Here is a 15,252-nt window from a genome sequence, read left to right on the forward strand (position 1 = left end):
GCTAATTGACATCATTTGAGTCAATTAGAGGTATACCTGTGGATGCATTTCAAGGCCTACCTTCAAACTCAGTGCCTCTTTACTTGACATCATGGGAAAATCAAAATAAATCAGCCAAGACCTCAGAAACATATTTGTAGACCTCCACAAGTCTGGTTCATCCTTGGGAGCAATTTCCAAACGTCTGAAGGTACCACGTTCATCTGTACAAACACCATGGGACCACGCAGCCATCATACCACTCAGGAAGGAGACACATTCTGTCTCCTAGAGATGAACGTACTTTGGTGCGAAAAGTGCAAATCAATCCCAGAACAACAGCAAAGGACCTTGTGAAGATTCTGGAGGAAACAGGTACAAAATTATCTATATCCACAATAAAACGAGTCCTATATCGACATAACCTGAAAGGCCGCTCAGCAAGGAAGAAGCCACTGCTCCAAATCCGCCATAAAAAAGACAGACTACAGTTTGCAACTGTACACGGGGACAAATGTCATACTTTTTGGAGAAATGTCCTCTGGTCTGATGAAACAAAAATATAACTGTTTGGCCATAATGACCATCGTTATGTTTGGAGGAAAAAGGGGAGACTTAAAAGCCGAAGAGCACCATCCCAACCGTGAAGCACGGGGTGGCAGCATCATGTTGTGGGGGTGCTTTGCTGCAGGAGGGACTAGTGTACTTCACAAAATAGATGGCATCAGGAGGTAGGAAAATTATGTGGATATATTGAAGCAACATCTCAAGACATCAGTCAGGAAGTTAAAGCTTGGTCGCAAATGGGTCTTCCAAATGGACAATGACCCCAAGCAAACTTCCAAAGTTGTGGAAAAATGGCTTAAAGACAACAAAGTCCAGGTATTGGAGTGGCCATCACAAAGCCCTGACCTCAGGCCTACAAACCTGACTCAGTTACACCAGCTCTGTCAGGAGGAATGGGCCAAAATTCACACAACTTATTGTGGGAAGCTTGTGGAAGGCTACCTGAAACGTTTGACCCAAGTTAAACAATTTAAAGGAAATGCTACCAAATACTAATTGAGTGTATGTAAACTTCTGACCCACTGGGAATGTGATGAAAGAAATCATTCTCTCTACAATTATTCTTACATTTCACATTCTTAAAATAAAGTGATCCAAACTGACCCAAGACAGGGAATTTTTTACTAGGATTAAATGTCAGGAATTGTGAAAAACTGTTTAAATGTATTTAGCTAAGGTGTATGCAAACTTCCGACTTCAACTGTATGTCCACTATTATTTTTTCGATCTCAGTCTCAATTTTATGTAAATTGTTTGGAAAAAGAATCCTGACTGATTAGGCCTGTTTTTGCCTTGGTCTATGCATGACTGACACCTGTTTGGAATGTTGGGACGTGCTGAGCCAGGAGCGTCTGTCTGTGCCTAAGGCCTGCGATTCTGATAACACCATTATGTCTGCATTTGTCATATTTCCTAAATCATGTCCATTTTCGGGGTTAGACTTCTGACATGATTATGTACCAGACCAAGACATGCTCTATTTTTTAATCAGACTTGGTAGAGATTGCATGGTATCTACCAGTCCAGGATTTGGTTGCACACTTCCAGAGATCAACAATAAAAACATAACAATATGTCTCAATCTTATCAGGACTGGCAGACAGCAAATATTTATATTTTCCTCACACACTAGGGGGTTGTCAGGTCATACATTACCATGGGTAGAGGGTGGTGGTAATGGTACCTGTAGAATAAACATGCTTACATCTGCACACACTCACAGTGTGGATGTTGTAAGTGGTGGTGTTTGTGGTGTGGTGGGTAACGCATATGCACACAAACAATGCACGCACAACCAGCACGCGCACACACAAACACAGGGAGGTGGTGGGAGGTTATACTGTACCTGCAGTGGCTTCAGGGAGAGAGATGGTGGTGGTGGGAATTGTGGTGGTAGCTGTAGTGGGTATAGGGGTAGTGGTGGGGGCATCTGGATGAAGAAAACAAATACATGACAGACAGAAACTAATGAGTAAACCATGAAAACAAAATACACAACGAAACAGACCTGGGTTAAAATACCACTTGAAATCTTTCAAATACTTTGAGCGTTTGTGCTTGGCCGCCTAGAGTGCCAGATCGTCAGGGTTGAGCTTTGAGACTGTTGTATTGGCATGAAGTCAGGCCAGCTTAATCAAGCACAGATAAAGTATTAGAAATTATTTAAAATAGTATTTGGACCTGGATTTGCAGTGAAATAAGGCAATTGTGATGAGGACATTATTGATACCGGTGATAGTGTATATGTGTGCCTCTAAGCCTGTCATAAACTAAGTTATATAAAACATTTATTAAGTTTAGGTATTCATTCAAAGTAGTTAAGAAGCCGTAAATCACGGTTTAGCCCTTCCTCGTTGCGAGGCTACAGTATGTTAAGAGGCAATCGCATTGCCCCTATTGGACAAGTAATTGCCATGTACAATACCAGTCAAAAGTTTGGACACACCTACTCATTCAAGTTTTTATTTTTATTTTTTACAATTTTCAACATTGTAGAATAATAGTGAAGACATCAAAACGATTAAATAACACATATGGAATCATGTAGTAACCAAAAAAGTGCTGAACAAATCTAAATATATTTTATATTTGAGATTCTTTAAAGTAGCCACCCTTTGACTTGATGACAGCTTTGCACACTCTTGGCATTCTCTCAACCAGCTTCATGAGATAGTCACCTGGAATGCATTTAAATTATCAGGTGTGCCTTGTTAAAAGTTAATTTGTGGGCTTTCTTTCCTTTTAATGAGTTTGAAACAATCAGTTGTGTTGTGACAAGGTAGGGGTGGTATACAGAAGATAGCCCTATTTGGTAAAATACCAAGTCCATATTTTGGCAAGAACAGCTCAACTAAGCAAAGCGAAACGACAGTCCATCATTACTTTAAGACATTAAGGTCAGTCGCAATAACCATCAAGCACTATGATGAAACTGGCTCTCATGAGGACCACCACTGGAAAGGAAGACCCAGAGTTAACACTGCTGCAGTTCATTAGAAATACCAGCCTCAGAAATTGTAGCCCAAATAAATTCTTCACAGAGTTCAAGTAATGGACACTATCATTTGTTTTTCAACAGGACAATGACCCAACACACCTCCAGGCTGTGTAAGGGCTATTTGACCAAGAAGGAGAGTGATGGAGTGCTGCATCAGATGACCTGGCCTCCACAATCACCCGACCTCAACCCAATTGAGACGGTTTAGGATGAGTTGGACCGCAGAGTGAAGGAAAATTAGCCAACAAGTGCTCAGCACATGTGGGAACTCCAAGACTGTTGGAAAAGCATTTCAGGTGAAGCTTGTTGAAAGAATGCCAAGGGTGTGCAAAGCTGTCAAGGCAAAGGGAGGCTACTTTGAAGAATCTCAAATATAAAATATATTTGGATTTGTTTAACATTTTTTTGCTTACTACATGTGTTATTTCATAGTTTTAATGTCTTCACTATTATTCTACAACATAGAAAATAGTAAAAATAAAGAAAAACCTTTAAATGAGTAGGTGAGTCCAAACTTTTGACTGGCACTGTAATAAATACAGCATACAGCGTACAGCATAACTTAAATTCACCATTCTCAAAAAATGCTTGGCTAGTGCATAATCCACTGGAGCTTGGGCTGCGGCATCCAAATGTGTCAATGAATCTCTCCTACGGATATACTGTTGGCATTATATCAGTAAAAAGCCCCATCACAAGTTCAAACAGAAAAAAACTAGAAATCCCAAACTCGATCCTTTAAAAAAACATGATGGACATGATTAGTGATGAAAATGCAATGTCCAACGCCCATGACATCAACAAACAAACAAACACAGTGGCACAACGTGATGTCCAAGGGAGGGAGGGACGTTCGACACACAGACTTTCCGCTCAAGGCAACCCCCCCAGTTGCATTTTACTTTTACTTCATTAGTCGGCTCACCCCCCACCAATAACTGTAGGGGGACATCAAAAGTGACATTCTCTCAGTCGGAGTGGTGGTGCTGCATTAATAGGAACCTGGGGCTGAGGCTTTCAGTCAGGAGAGAGGCTCGAACACTCGGCATGCTGCTCAGATTGCCTAAGAGTGTACCAAAAAACAGTGGGAAGTGTTAAAGGAGTGCAAAGAGCGAGTGATTTGGGGCAGCTTTTTCCAGCGATGAGAGAGACAACCACCAAACAGGGTAATGAAATGAGGGGGGAGAGAGAGAGAGGGAAATAGAGGGAGGGGGATGGAGAGAGAGAGGGAAATAGAGGGAGGGGGATGGAGAGAGAGAGAGAGAGAGAGAGAGAGAGAGATAGAGAGAGAGAGAGAGAGAGAGAGAGAGAGAGAGAGAGAGATAGAGAGAGAGAGAGAGAGCGAGAGCGAGAGCGAGAGAGAGAGAATTTTCTGTTGTGCTGAAAGTCGTGAGCAGTGACTTGCGCCCGCCGCCACAACTGTTTGCCGGTCTGTCCCCATCTAGCCAGACAGGTACCACTGTGTTAACATCTGTGTAGGTGGGGGGAAATTTGCAGACAGTCTCCCATCCTACCTACCTCCCTCCCTGCTTTGTTTGTTGTCTATGTTCCATCAGAACAACACGGCAGGAGGGCCCAGAGACACTTTCCAACAGACTAATGATGAGATGTGGAAGACAGGCAGGCAGGGAGGGACACATCAGAGAGACGGACGTGCGTGGGCAGTGACAGCTTAAACGTTGTCTTCAAACATGCTGTGTTTACCAAGCCTTTTAATATCACTGACAGGATAAGCAAATAATATTTGAAATAACGCATTTTTTAAACCTTTATTTAACTGGGCAAGTCAGTTAAGAACAAATTCTTATTTACAATTACGGCCTAGGAACAGTGGGTTAACTGCCTTGTTCAGGGGCAGAACAACCAATTTTTACCGATCTAGCAACCTTTCGGTTATTGGCCCAACGCTCTAACCACTAGGCTATCTACCGCCAATAATGCCAATAATGCATGGCAATAAAATGAAATGAATGCTGCCCATCCCTGCAGGAAAATAATGCTTATAAGAAATCCTGCTACGCCCACTGACGAACCGTCAGACAGACAAAGCATCAATACAGGACTATGATCGAATCCTAATACACTGGCTCTGACGCTCGCTGGATGTGGCAGGGCTTGCAAAATATCACAGATTACAAAGGGAAACACAGCCGTAAGCATCCCAGTGACGCAAGCCTACCAGGCGAGCTAAATGCCTTCTATGTTTGCTTCGAGGCAAGAAACACTGAACCATGCATGAGAGCATCAGCTGTTCTGGACAACTGTGTGATCACGCTCTCCGTAGCCGATGCGAGTAAAATCTTTAAACAGGTTAAAAGGTTAAAACATTCAAAAGGCCGCAGGGCCAGACGGACTTCCAGGACGCTTACTCAGAGCATGTGTTGACCAGCTTGCAAGTATCTTCACTGACATTTTAAACCTCTCCCTGACCCAGTCTGTAATAACTACATGTTTCCAGTAGACCACCATTGTCCTTGTGCCCAAGAACGCCAAGGTAACCTGTCTAAATTACTATTGCCCTGTAGCACTCACATCTGTAGCCATGAAATGCTTTGGAAGACTGGTCATGGCTCACATAAACACCATCATCGCAGACACCCTGGACCCACTCCAATTTGTATAGCGCCCCAATAGAACCACAGAAGACGTAATCTCTATTTCACTCCACACTGCCCTTTCCCACCTGAACAAGAGGATGTGATAAGGCTGTTCATTGACTAAAGCTCAGCGTTCAACACCATAGTGCCCTCAAAGCTCATCACTAAGCTAAGGACCCTGGAAATGAGTACCTCCTTCTGCAACTGGATCCTGGACATCCTGATGGTTCGCCCCAGGTGATGAGAGTAGGCAACAACACATCCACCATGCTGACCTTCAACACGGGGCCCCTAAGGAGTGCGTGCTTAGTCCCCTCCTGTATTCCCTGTTCACCCACAACTATATCAGGCGGTGTCAGAGGAAGGCCCTAAAAATCGTAAAAGACCCCAGCCACCCAAGTCATAGACTGTTCTCTCTGCTACCGCATGTCAAGCGGTACCGATTCACCAAGTCTGAAACCAACAGGACCCTGAACAGCTTCTACTCCAAGCCATAAGACTGATAAATAGTTAATTAGTTAACCAAATAGCTACCCGGACTATCTGTATTGACCCTTTTCGCACTAACTTTTTTGACCAAATCACATACGCTGCTGCTACTATTCATTATCTGTCAATTTATTCCTAGTTATATGTACATAGAGTATCTACCTCAGTTACCTAGTACCCATCAACTCTGTACTGGTACCCTACCCTGTGTATATAGCCAAGTTATTGTTACTTTTATTATTATTTGTTATACTTATCCGTTTCTCTATTTTCTTTCTCTCTGCATTGTTGGGAAGAGCCCGAAAGTAAGCATTGCACTGTTAGCCTACACCTGTAGTCAAAATACATTTGATTCAAGCTTGAAGGTAAAGAAATTAAGAAATGGTGCTTGTATCTACTGAAATGGAGGGTTCAATATCTCCATCACTTTCATTGCTTTTGGTTCTGCCTGACAGTTTGTAATACTAGCTGCAACTTGTGTGTCTGAAATGAGCATATGCCACTGAGCTGTTTTCAAAGCTTATGAATGATGTCAAAAGAGATTAGAGGGAAATCTAAGGACCTCTGCTATGACTTCACCAAGCATACTTGGTGTTGACTAGGGCTGTGTCTCAAATGGCACCCTATTCCCATTATAGTGCACTATTTTGACCAGTAAGTAGTGCACACAGAAAAAATAGGGTTTCATTTGGGATGTAACCAAGGCTATTGAACATTTTCAATTGCCCTTCCAGAGGTAAAAGCTGGGGTAAATAAAACAGGTGTGACTTACAGATGTGACTAGCATGCCAACCCATAACTCTAACCCTAACCATAACCAATTGGGTTCACTGGTGCCATATCCCTTTAGTTTTTCCCGGACTGAAACACACATTCTTTAATTTTACTACGAGGATCAAATCACAACGGGCAGCTATACATCTTTCCAAATGTTTCTTCACGTCAACAACACTCAAAGTCGGCGGCCATCTTGTGGTGTATACAAGGGTCACCTTCCCTCTACTGGAGCCCATCCAGAATACCGTCGGTATATCTGTAGCACTTTCCATCTCCCCAGGGGGGACGACAAGTGGACGAGTTTGCCAGCATATTTCTCCAAGGGAGAGGTACTTAAAGAGATTTGTATGTTTGGCTTGTCAATAAAGTACATTCATGGATCATGGGATGTCAGAGCTTAGTTGTTACCTGTCCCAAACTCCCTGTGATTCATAAGGCGTGCTTTGACAGGGCAGTTGCTTTTACGTCGTTTTTCGGAACAGTGCACCCATGTTGATTATCTTTGCCAAAGGTGAGACAGGAGGGAGCTTGGGGAGTAGTGGCATGATGGGGAGTAGTGGCATGATGCGTTTCTACACTGACTGAAGAAGTCAGCTTGGCGTTAAGAAGAAGAAAGTAGATTGATGAAGTGCCTATAGTTGATCATCTTGTCCATGTAAAGGGCTATATTTAAACTGTACTTTACTTCAGTACATTAGACAAAGAGGAACAGTTGTAATATACACTACCGGTCAAATATTTTAGAACACCGACCCATTCAAGGTTTTTAAAGTAAAAAAAAAAAACTATTTTCAACATTGTAGAATAATAGTGAAGACATCAAAACTATAAAATAACACATATGGAATCATGTAGTAACCAAAAAAGTGTTTAACAAATATATTTAAATTTGAGATTCTTCAAAGTAGCCACCGTTTGCCTTGATGACAGCTTTGCACACTCTTGGCATTCTTTCAACAAGCTTCACCTGGAATGCTGTTTCCACATATGCTGAGCACTTGTTGGCTGCTTTTCATTCACTCATCCCAAACCATCTCAATTGGGTTGAGGTCGGAGGGTTGTGGAGGCGAGGTCATCTGATGCAGCACTCTATCACTCACCTTCTTGGTCAAATAGCCCTTACACAGCCTGGAAGTGTATTGGTCATTGTCCTGTTGAAAAACAAATGATAGTCCCACTAAACCCAAACCAGATGCTGGTTAGATGTGCCTTGAAGTCTAAATAAATCACAGACAGTGTCACCATCAAAGCACTCCCACACCTCCTCCTCCCTGCTTTACGTTGGGAAGTACACATGCGGAGATCATCTGTTCACCCACACCGCGTCTCACAAAGACATGGCGGTTTGAACCAAAAATCTCCAATTTGGACTCCAGATCAACAGACACATTTCCACCGGTCGAATGTCCATTGCTCGTGTTTCTTGGCCCAAGCAAGTCTCTTCTTCTTATTGGTGTCCTTTAGCAGTGGTTTCTTTGCAGAAATTAGACCATGAAGGCCTGATTCACACAGCCTCCTCTGAACAGTTGATGTTGAGATGTGTCTGTTACTTGAACTCTGTGAAGCATTTATTTGGGCTGTAATTTCTGAGGCTGGTAACTCTAATGAACATATCCTCTGCAGCAGAGGTAACTCTGGGTATTCCATTCCTTTGGTGGTCCTCATGAGCTCCAGTTTCATCATAGCACTTGATGGTTTTTGCGACTGCACTTGAAGAACATTTCAGGTTAGAAATTTTCGGGATTGACTGACCTTCATCTCTTTAAGTAATAATGAACTGTCTCTTTGCTTATTTGAGCTTTTCTTACTATAACATGGACTTAGTAAAATACTATCTTCTGTTTACCCCCCTACCTTGTCACAACACAACTGATTGGCTCAAATGCATTAAGGAAAGAAATTCCACAAATGAACTTTTAACACATGTCAATTGAAATGCATTCCAGGTGACTACCTCATGAAGCTGGTTGAGAGAATGCCAAGAGTGTGCAAAGCTGTCATCAAGGCAAAGGGTACTTTGAAGAATCTCAAATATAAAATACGTTTTGATTTGTTTAACACTTTTTTGTAACTGCATGATTCCATGTGTGTTATTTCATAGTTTTGATGTCTTCACTTTCATTCTAGAAAATTATAAAAATAAAGAAAAACCCTTGAATGAGTCGAGGTTCTTAAACTTTTGACTGGTAGTGTACACCGAACAAAAATATAAAAGCAACATGTAAAGTGTTGGTCCCATGTTTCATGAGCTGAAATAAAAGATCCCAGAAATGTTCCATACGCACAAAAGCTTATTTCTCTTAAATGTTGTGCACAAATGTATTTACATCCACGTTAGTGAGGATTTCTCCTTTGCCAAGATAATCCATCCACCTGACAGATCTGGCATATCAAGAAGCTGATTAAACAGCATGATCATTACACAGGTGCACCTTGTGCTGGGGACAATAAAAGGACACTCTAAAATGTACAGTTTTGTCAAACACCACAATGCCACAGACGTGTCAAGTTTTGAGGGAGAGTGCAATTGGTATACTGACTGCAGGAGTGCCCACCAGAGCTGTTGCCAGGTAAATTAATGTTAATTTATCTACCAAAAGTCATTTTAGAGAATTTGGCAGTACCTCCAACCTGCCTCACAACTGCAGACCACGTGTATGGCATCATCTGCGCGAGCGGTTTTCTGATGTCAACGTTGTGAACAGAGTGGTGGCGGTAGCGTTATGGTATGGGCAGGCTTAAGCTCCGGACAACGAACACAATTGTATTTTATCAATTTGAATGCACAGATACCGTGTCAAGATGATGAGGCCCATTTTGTTTTAACGGTATCTGTGACCAACAGATGCATATCTGTATTCCCAGTCATGTGAAATCCATAGATTAAGGCCTAATTAATTTATTTCAAATAACTGATTTCCTGATATGAACTGTACCTCAGTACATTTTTGAAATTGTTGCATTTATTTTTTTTGTTCAGTATATTTTGTTGTAATGTATTCTGTTAGATTCCAGGAGGCTTTTTCACCTTATTAAATAGGCACACGTGTGGAGAAGAAAGTAATTCATTATTAGAGAGCGTTCATGTTCACAAAATGGTTCCCTTTTGCGTCCCTTTGATATTTTAAGTAGAAATCGTGCACCAATATTGCATTTTAAAAGCCTGTTATATTAAATGAAGTGCCCTTTAATATAGACCACATGGAAAATTCAACACGTCAGATTTTATATATGAATAAAGACTTAAATTGCCAATTTCAGCATTTTGACATGTCCCTCTGAGTAGTCTCTGTGACTTATAGGAAGATTTTAACCCACCATCATTGTAAAGCCCTAGTTATTTTGTGAAACCATTCCTTAAAAAGAAAAAATCAAACATGTCAAACCTGTTACCCATACACAGAATTGTAATTATTTTAACAATTTCATTTTTTATTTTATTTTTAAGCTTGCATTCAATTGCCCACCCCTGCTACACACAACAAGCTTCAGTACCTCTGTCACAAGGGTATTTATGGCTGATTTAAATTAAATAGTCAACCCTGTTTCGGTCAACCCTGTTACTTTTTTGGGAACTTAATAGGAATTCACTATAGTATCTATTTTTTATTTAACCTCTTGAATTGGGAAAACATGTTTTTTATTAAGTTGAACATGTGTTCTTCATGACAGAATGTAAAAGTTCAGTGAAATCAAAAGTTACACGACCCAAAAGGAACTCATTTCGTGGAACGACCCGCATTGCTTTGAGAATCCAGCCTGGAACATTTTCAGAATCAAACCAACCTGGTCTTGAGGCGGTCTGCATTTGTACACACTCCGTTAATCTTAGATTCTTTTTTTTGTATTATTTCTAACAAAGAACATATTCCATTCCTATAAACAGAGGCTTGAAAAAAGAATGGCTAAACAGACAAATAGGGGGGACTATTTTGCGGCGGGAGCCTTACTAACTGGGCTTGTGCCACTGATGAGTTTCACACACGTCGGGAGCTGACAAACTCCAGCTCGGTGGTGGTGCTACTTAATTGGATTTATCCCATAATGAACTGCGAGGGCCCAGCAGATGTTTGGGTTCATCGGTGTCAATAGCTCATTAAAAACTTGGCAGCGATAATAAGATCTATACTTCCCCTGCTTGCCACCCTCCAAACAGGCTCAACTGGAGCAAATATTAAGCAAGGTTTCCTTACAAAAAGCAGCACTCCACACTACCTGCTATTCCAGTGATGTTGTATCAAACGCAGTGGAAGCTTATTGACTTCAAATATGGGAAGCTGAGTGAGTTTCCCTGTTGAGTCACTGTGGTTTGTATACCGGGGCAGATTAAGAATAGTCCCAGAGTTCTTGGAGCGGAGGCTGCATTAAAATACTTATTTCACTTCTGGTGTCTCGTTTTTATCCCCTTAGACAGCGGAGTATAAACACACCTCTGAAAATTTTCTCAGTTGGATATGAAACAGCAGACATACACAGACATACGGAGGGGAGAGGCAGGCAGGCAACAGGCCAATTAATCCTTTAACCAAAAGAGAGGTGTGGGAGTGGCATAATGGCACGTGGGGTGTAGTATAAGAACCTCACTCAAGTCGATGAGGAAAACAGAACAATCTGGCTAATAGAGCTCTTAAAGTATACTGTACTTTGGGCTGTGGATTTCCCTACCAACCACAGCTTTATATATTGGAGAGGAGTGGAAAGTAATCCGGTCAAATCTCATCCTGAGCCCTTCGAAACTCAATAATAGTGCATCCCCTTAAGTTTTGCATATCCAAAGGCTAAAAACAGATTGAGGTTGATAAAGTAAATATCCGCACCTCTTATGACTAGGCCCCGTAGTGCAAGGCGGTATGACAATAAAAACTAGAGGTCAAAACACAGGTAGAACTTTCGTTCTGATTAAAATCCCTCTTACTCAATCATTCCAGAGATAAATTAAATAAGTGTGGAGATGGGTGAATGATGTGACACTACAGCACAATAACAATAACTGAAGCACACACATTTCCCACTGCCAAAAGAGCACTGGGGGTGGTTGACTCCAATTAAAAGCTAATGAACAGCACAGAGGAGTGACCCCCCCCCCCCCATTAATCACCCTGGCAGATAGTAGGCGACTCTTAGCGAGGCGCTGGGCATCCCTCTGTCACCCGCACAGCAATGGGATGGTGCCCGGCACTTGCCGCGCAAAGAATTAGAAACCCCCCTACCTCTCCCAAATCTGCCAGCTGCATGATATGAGAAATTATATTGATGGGGGCCTCTCTTAGGAGGAGGAGAGGATGAAAAGAAGAGGTAAGGAAAACAATTACAGTCTCTGGCAACGGCACCAAGCTAACAATGGCCGTTGGAAGCCAACGGCACACCTGCAGTGAATGTTTGTCTCACGCAATCAAGGGGCGGACAATTACGCATTAATAAACGCTGTGTGGGGTTGCGAGGGGAAATGTCCCTTGTCGGGCCCACTCATGTGTTTTGAATGGCATCTGTTCGTATGTTAACCTAATTGTGTTCATTTTCATTAGAGGGAGTGAATAGCACGGAGACCCCTCTGCAAATTACTGTAGCCCATCTTCGCTGGGGTAAATCAATGCCATCTTGCATCGTGGGAAGCAGTACAATTTCCTAATTATGCAATTGTATGTTATTCAACCATAAAGATGGAGAGAAGCTATCTCTTCCATATTGAAGGCTGATATCGACACAACAGTGTTAGTCCTGATTACCAACGATGACTAGACAGCCTAGAGGGAGGAGGTGAGGGCCCTGGAACAGTGGTGCCGGAAAAATAACCTCTCCCTCAACGTCAACAAAACAATGGAGGTGTTCATGGACTTCAGGAGACAGCAGGGATAATGGCGCCAGAGAGGATGGCTGCAGTTTTACGAGCTCCTAACCAACTGTGCTATTTTGTTTGTTTTTTCACATGGTTTGAAACTCATTTTGTACATAATGTTGCTGCTACAGTCTCTTAGGACCGAAAAGAGCTTCTGGATATCAGAAGTGTTTACTCACCTCAAACTGGACAAATATTTTTTTCATTAATGAGTTTGGTCCTGGTCAGTCCCTGGATGGGAGAACAGATGCTGCTGGAAGTGGTGTTGGAGGGCCAGTAGGAGGCACCCTTTTCTTTGGTCAAAAAAATGATCCCAATGCCCCAGGGCAGTGATTGGGGACATTGCCCTGTGTAGGGTGCCGTCTTTCAGATGGGACGTTAAACGGGTGTCCTGACTCTCTTTGGTCACTAAAGATCCCATGGCACTTATCTTAAGAGTAGGGATGTTAACCCCGGTGTCCTGGCTAAATTCCCAAGCAGTCCCTCATACCATCATGGCCACCTAATCCTCCCCAGCTCACAATTGGCTCATTCATCCCTCCTCCTCTCCGCTGTAACTATTCCCCAGGTCATTGCTGTAAATGAGAATGTGTTCTCAGTCAACTTCCCTGGTAAAATAAGGGTTAAAAAATTTAAAATAAAAGTCAGACAAAAAGGATATACTGCTTTGTCAAGACAAGGACCAAATCCCTGTCATCAGCGTGAAGAAAAAAAGGGGGAGGAGGGCGGGGAGCCTTGTAAGAATTTGCCGACAAGTAGGTAAACCACCACTTCCCTCCGTATTATTGGCCATTGTGCAGTCATTGGAAAACAAACTGGACGATCTGTGATTAAGACTATCCTACCAACGGGACATTAAAAACTAATATCTTATGTTTCACTGAGACGTGGCTGAATGACAACAAGGATAATAAAGACCTGGCTGTCTTCTCCTGTCTCAGCCTCCAGTATTTATGCTGCAGTAGTTTATCTGTCGGGGGGCTAGGGTCAATTTGTTATATCTGGAGTACTTCTCCTGTCCTATTCGGTGTCCTGTGTGAATTTAAGTGTGCTCTCTCTAATTCTCTCTCTCTCGGAGGACCTGAGCCCTAGGACCATGCCTCAGGACTACCTGACATGATGACTCCTTGCTGTCCCCAGTCCACCTGGCCGTGCTGCTGCTCCAGTTTCAACTGTTCTGCCTTATTATTATTGGACCATGCTGGTCATTTATGAACATTTGAACATCTTGGCCATGTTCTGTTATAATCTCCACCCGGCACAGCCAGAAGAGGACTGGCCACCCCACATAGCCTGGTTCCTCTCTAGGTTTCTTCCTAGGTTTTGGCCTTTCTAGGGAGTTTTTCCTAGCCACCCTGCTTCTACACCTGTATTGCTTGCTGTTTGGGGTTTTAGGCTGGGTTTCTGTACAGCACTTTGAGATATCAGCTGATGTACAAAAGGCTATATAAATACATTTGATTTGATTTGATTCTCCGTGCATCGGCAGGACAGAGCAGCTACGTCTCTCTTTCTCTCTCGGAGGAGGACCTGAGCTCTAGGACCATGCCTCGGGACTGCCTGGCCTGATGACTCCTTGCTGTACCCAGTCCACCTGGTCGTGCCGCTGCTCCGGTTTCAGCTGTTCTCTGCCTGCGGCTGTGGAACCCTGTCCTGTTCACTGGACGTGCTACCTGTCCCAGACCTGCTGTTTTCAACTCTCTGGAGACAGCAGGAGCGGTAGAGATACTCTGAATGATTGGCTATGAAAAGCCAACTGACATTTACTCCTGAGGTGCTGACCTGTTGCACCCTCGACAACCACTGTGATTATTATTATTTGACCCTGCTGGTCATCTATGAACATTTGAACATCTTGGCCATGTTCTGTCATAATCTCCACCCAGCACAGCCAAAAGAGGACTGGCCACCCCTCATAGCCTGGTTCCTCTCTAGGTTTCTTCCTAGGTTTTGGCCTTTCTAGGGAGTTTTTCCTAGCCACCGTGCTTCTACACCTGCATTGCTTGCTGCAGCTGAAATATCAGCTGATGTAAGAAGGGCTTTATAAATAAATTAGATTTGATGTGGCAGGGCTTGAAAAATATTACGAAATACAAAGGGAAACCCAGCCACGAGCTGCCCAGTGACGCGAGTCTACCAGACGAGCTTAATGCCTTTTACGCTTGCTTTGAGGCAAGCAACACTGAAGCATGCATGAGAGCACCAGCTGTTCCGGACGACTGTGTGATCACGATGTGAGCAAGACCTTTAAACAGGTCAACGTATACTTATTTTCCACCATAATTTGCAAATAAATTCATTACAAATCCTACAATGTGATTTTCTGGATTTTTTTTCTCATTTTGTCTGTCATAGTTGAAGTGTACCTATGATGAAAATTACAGGCCTCTCTCATCTTTTTAAGTGGGAGAACTTGCACAATTGGTGGCTGACTAAATACTTTTTTGCCCCACTGTATATACAGTGCCTTGCGAAAGTATTCGGCCCCCTTGAACTTTGCGACCTTTTGC

General features: G+C 42.7%; 1 protein-coding gene across 3 annotated transcripts in view; it reads right to left on the bottom strand.

The window, feature by feature from the left end:
• The window catches only part of LOC139419477 (cell adhesion molecule 1-like), a 521,843-nt gene that overhangs the window by 48,682 nt on the left and 457,909 nt on the right, over positions 1-15,252 (bottom strand). For 2 of the 3 annotated variants that reach the window (XM_071169426.1, XM_071169428.1), the window contains exon 9: positions 1,892-1,975. The exons of the other annotated variant lie outside the window; for it this stretch is intronic. In XM_071169426.1, the coding sequence (XP_071025527.1) occupies positions 1,892-1,975 (84 nt within the window). The remainder of the gene's footprint in view (positions 1-1,891; positions 1,976-15,252) is intronic. 3 annotated transcript variants of the gene reach the window in all.

The sequence above is a fragment of the Oncorhynchus clarkii genome, chromosome 10 (genome assembly GCF_045791955.1).
Source record: "Oncorhynchus clarkii lewisi isolate Uvic-CL-2024 chromosome 10, UVic_Ocla_1.0, whole genome shotgun sequence".
Taxonomy (NCBI): domain Eukaryota; kingdom Metazoa; phylum Chordata; class Actinopteri; order Salmoniformes; family Salmonidae; genus Oncorhynchus; species Oncorhynchus clarkii.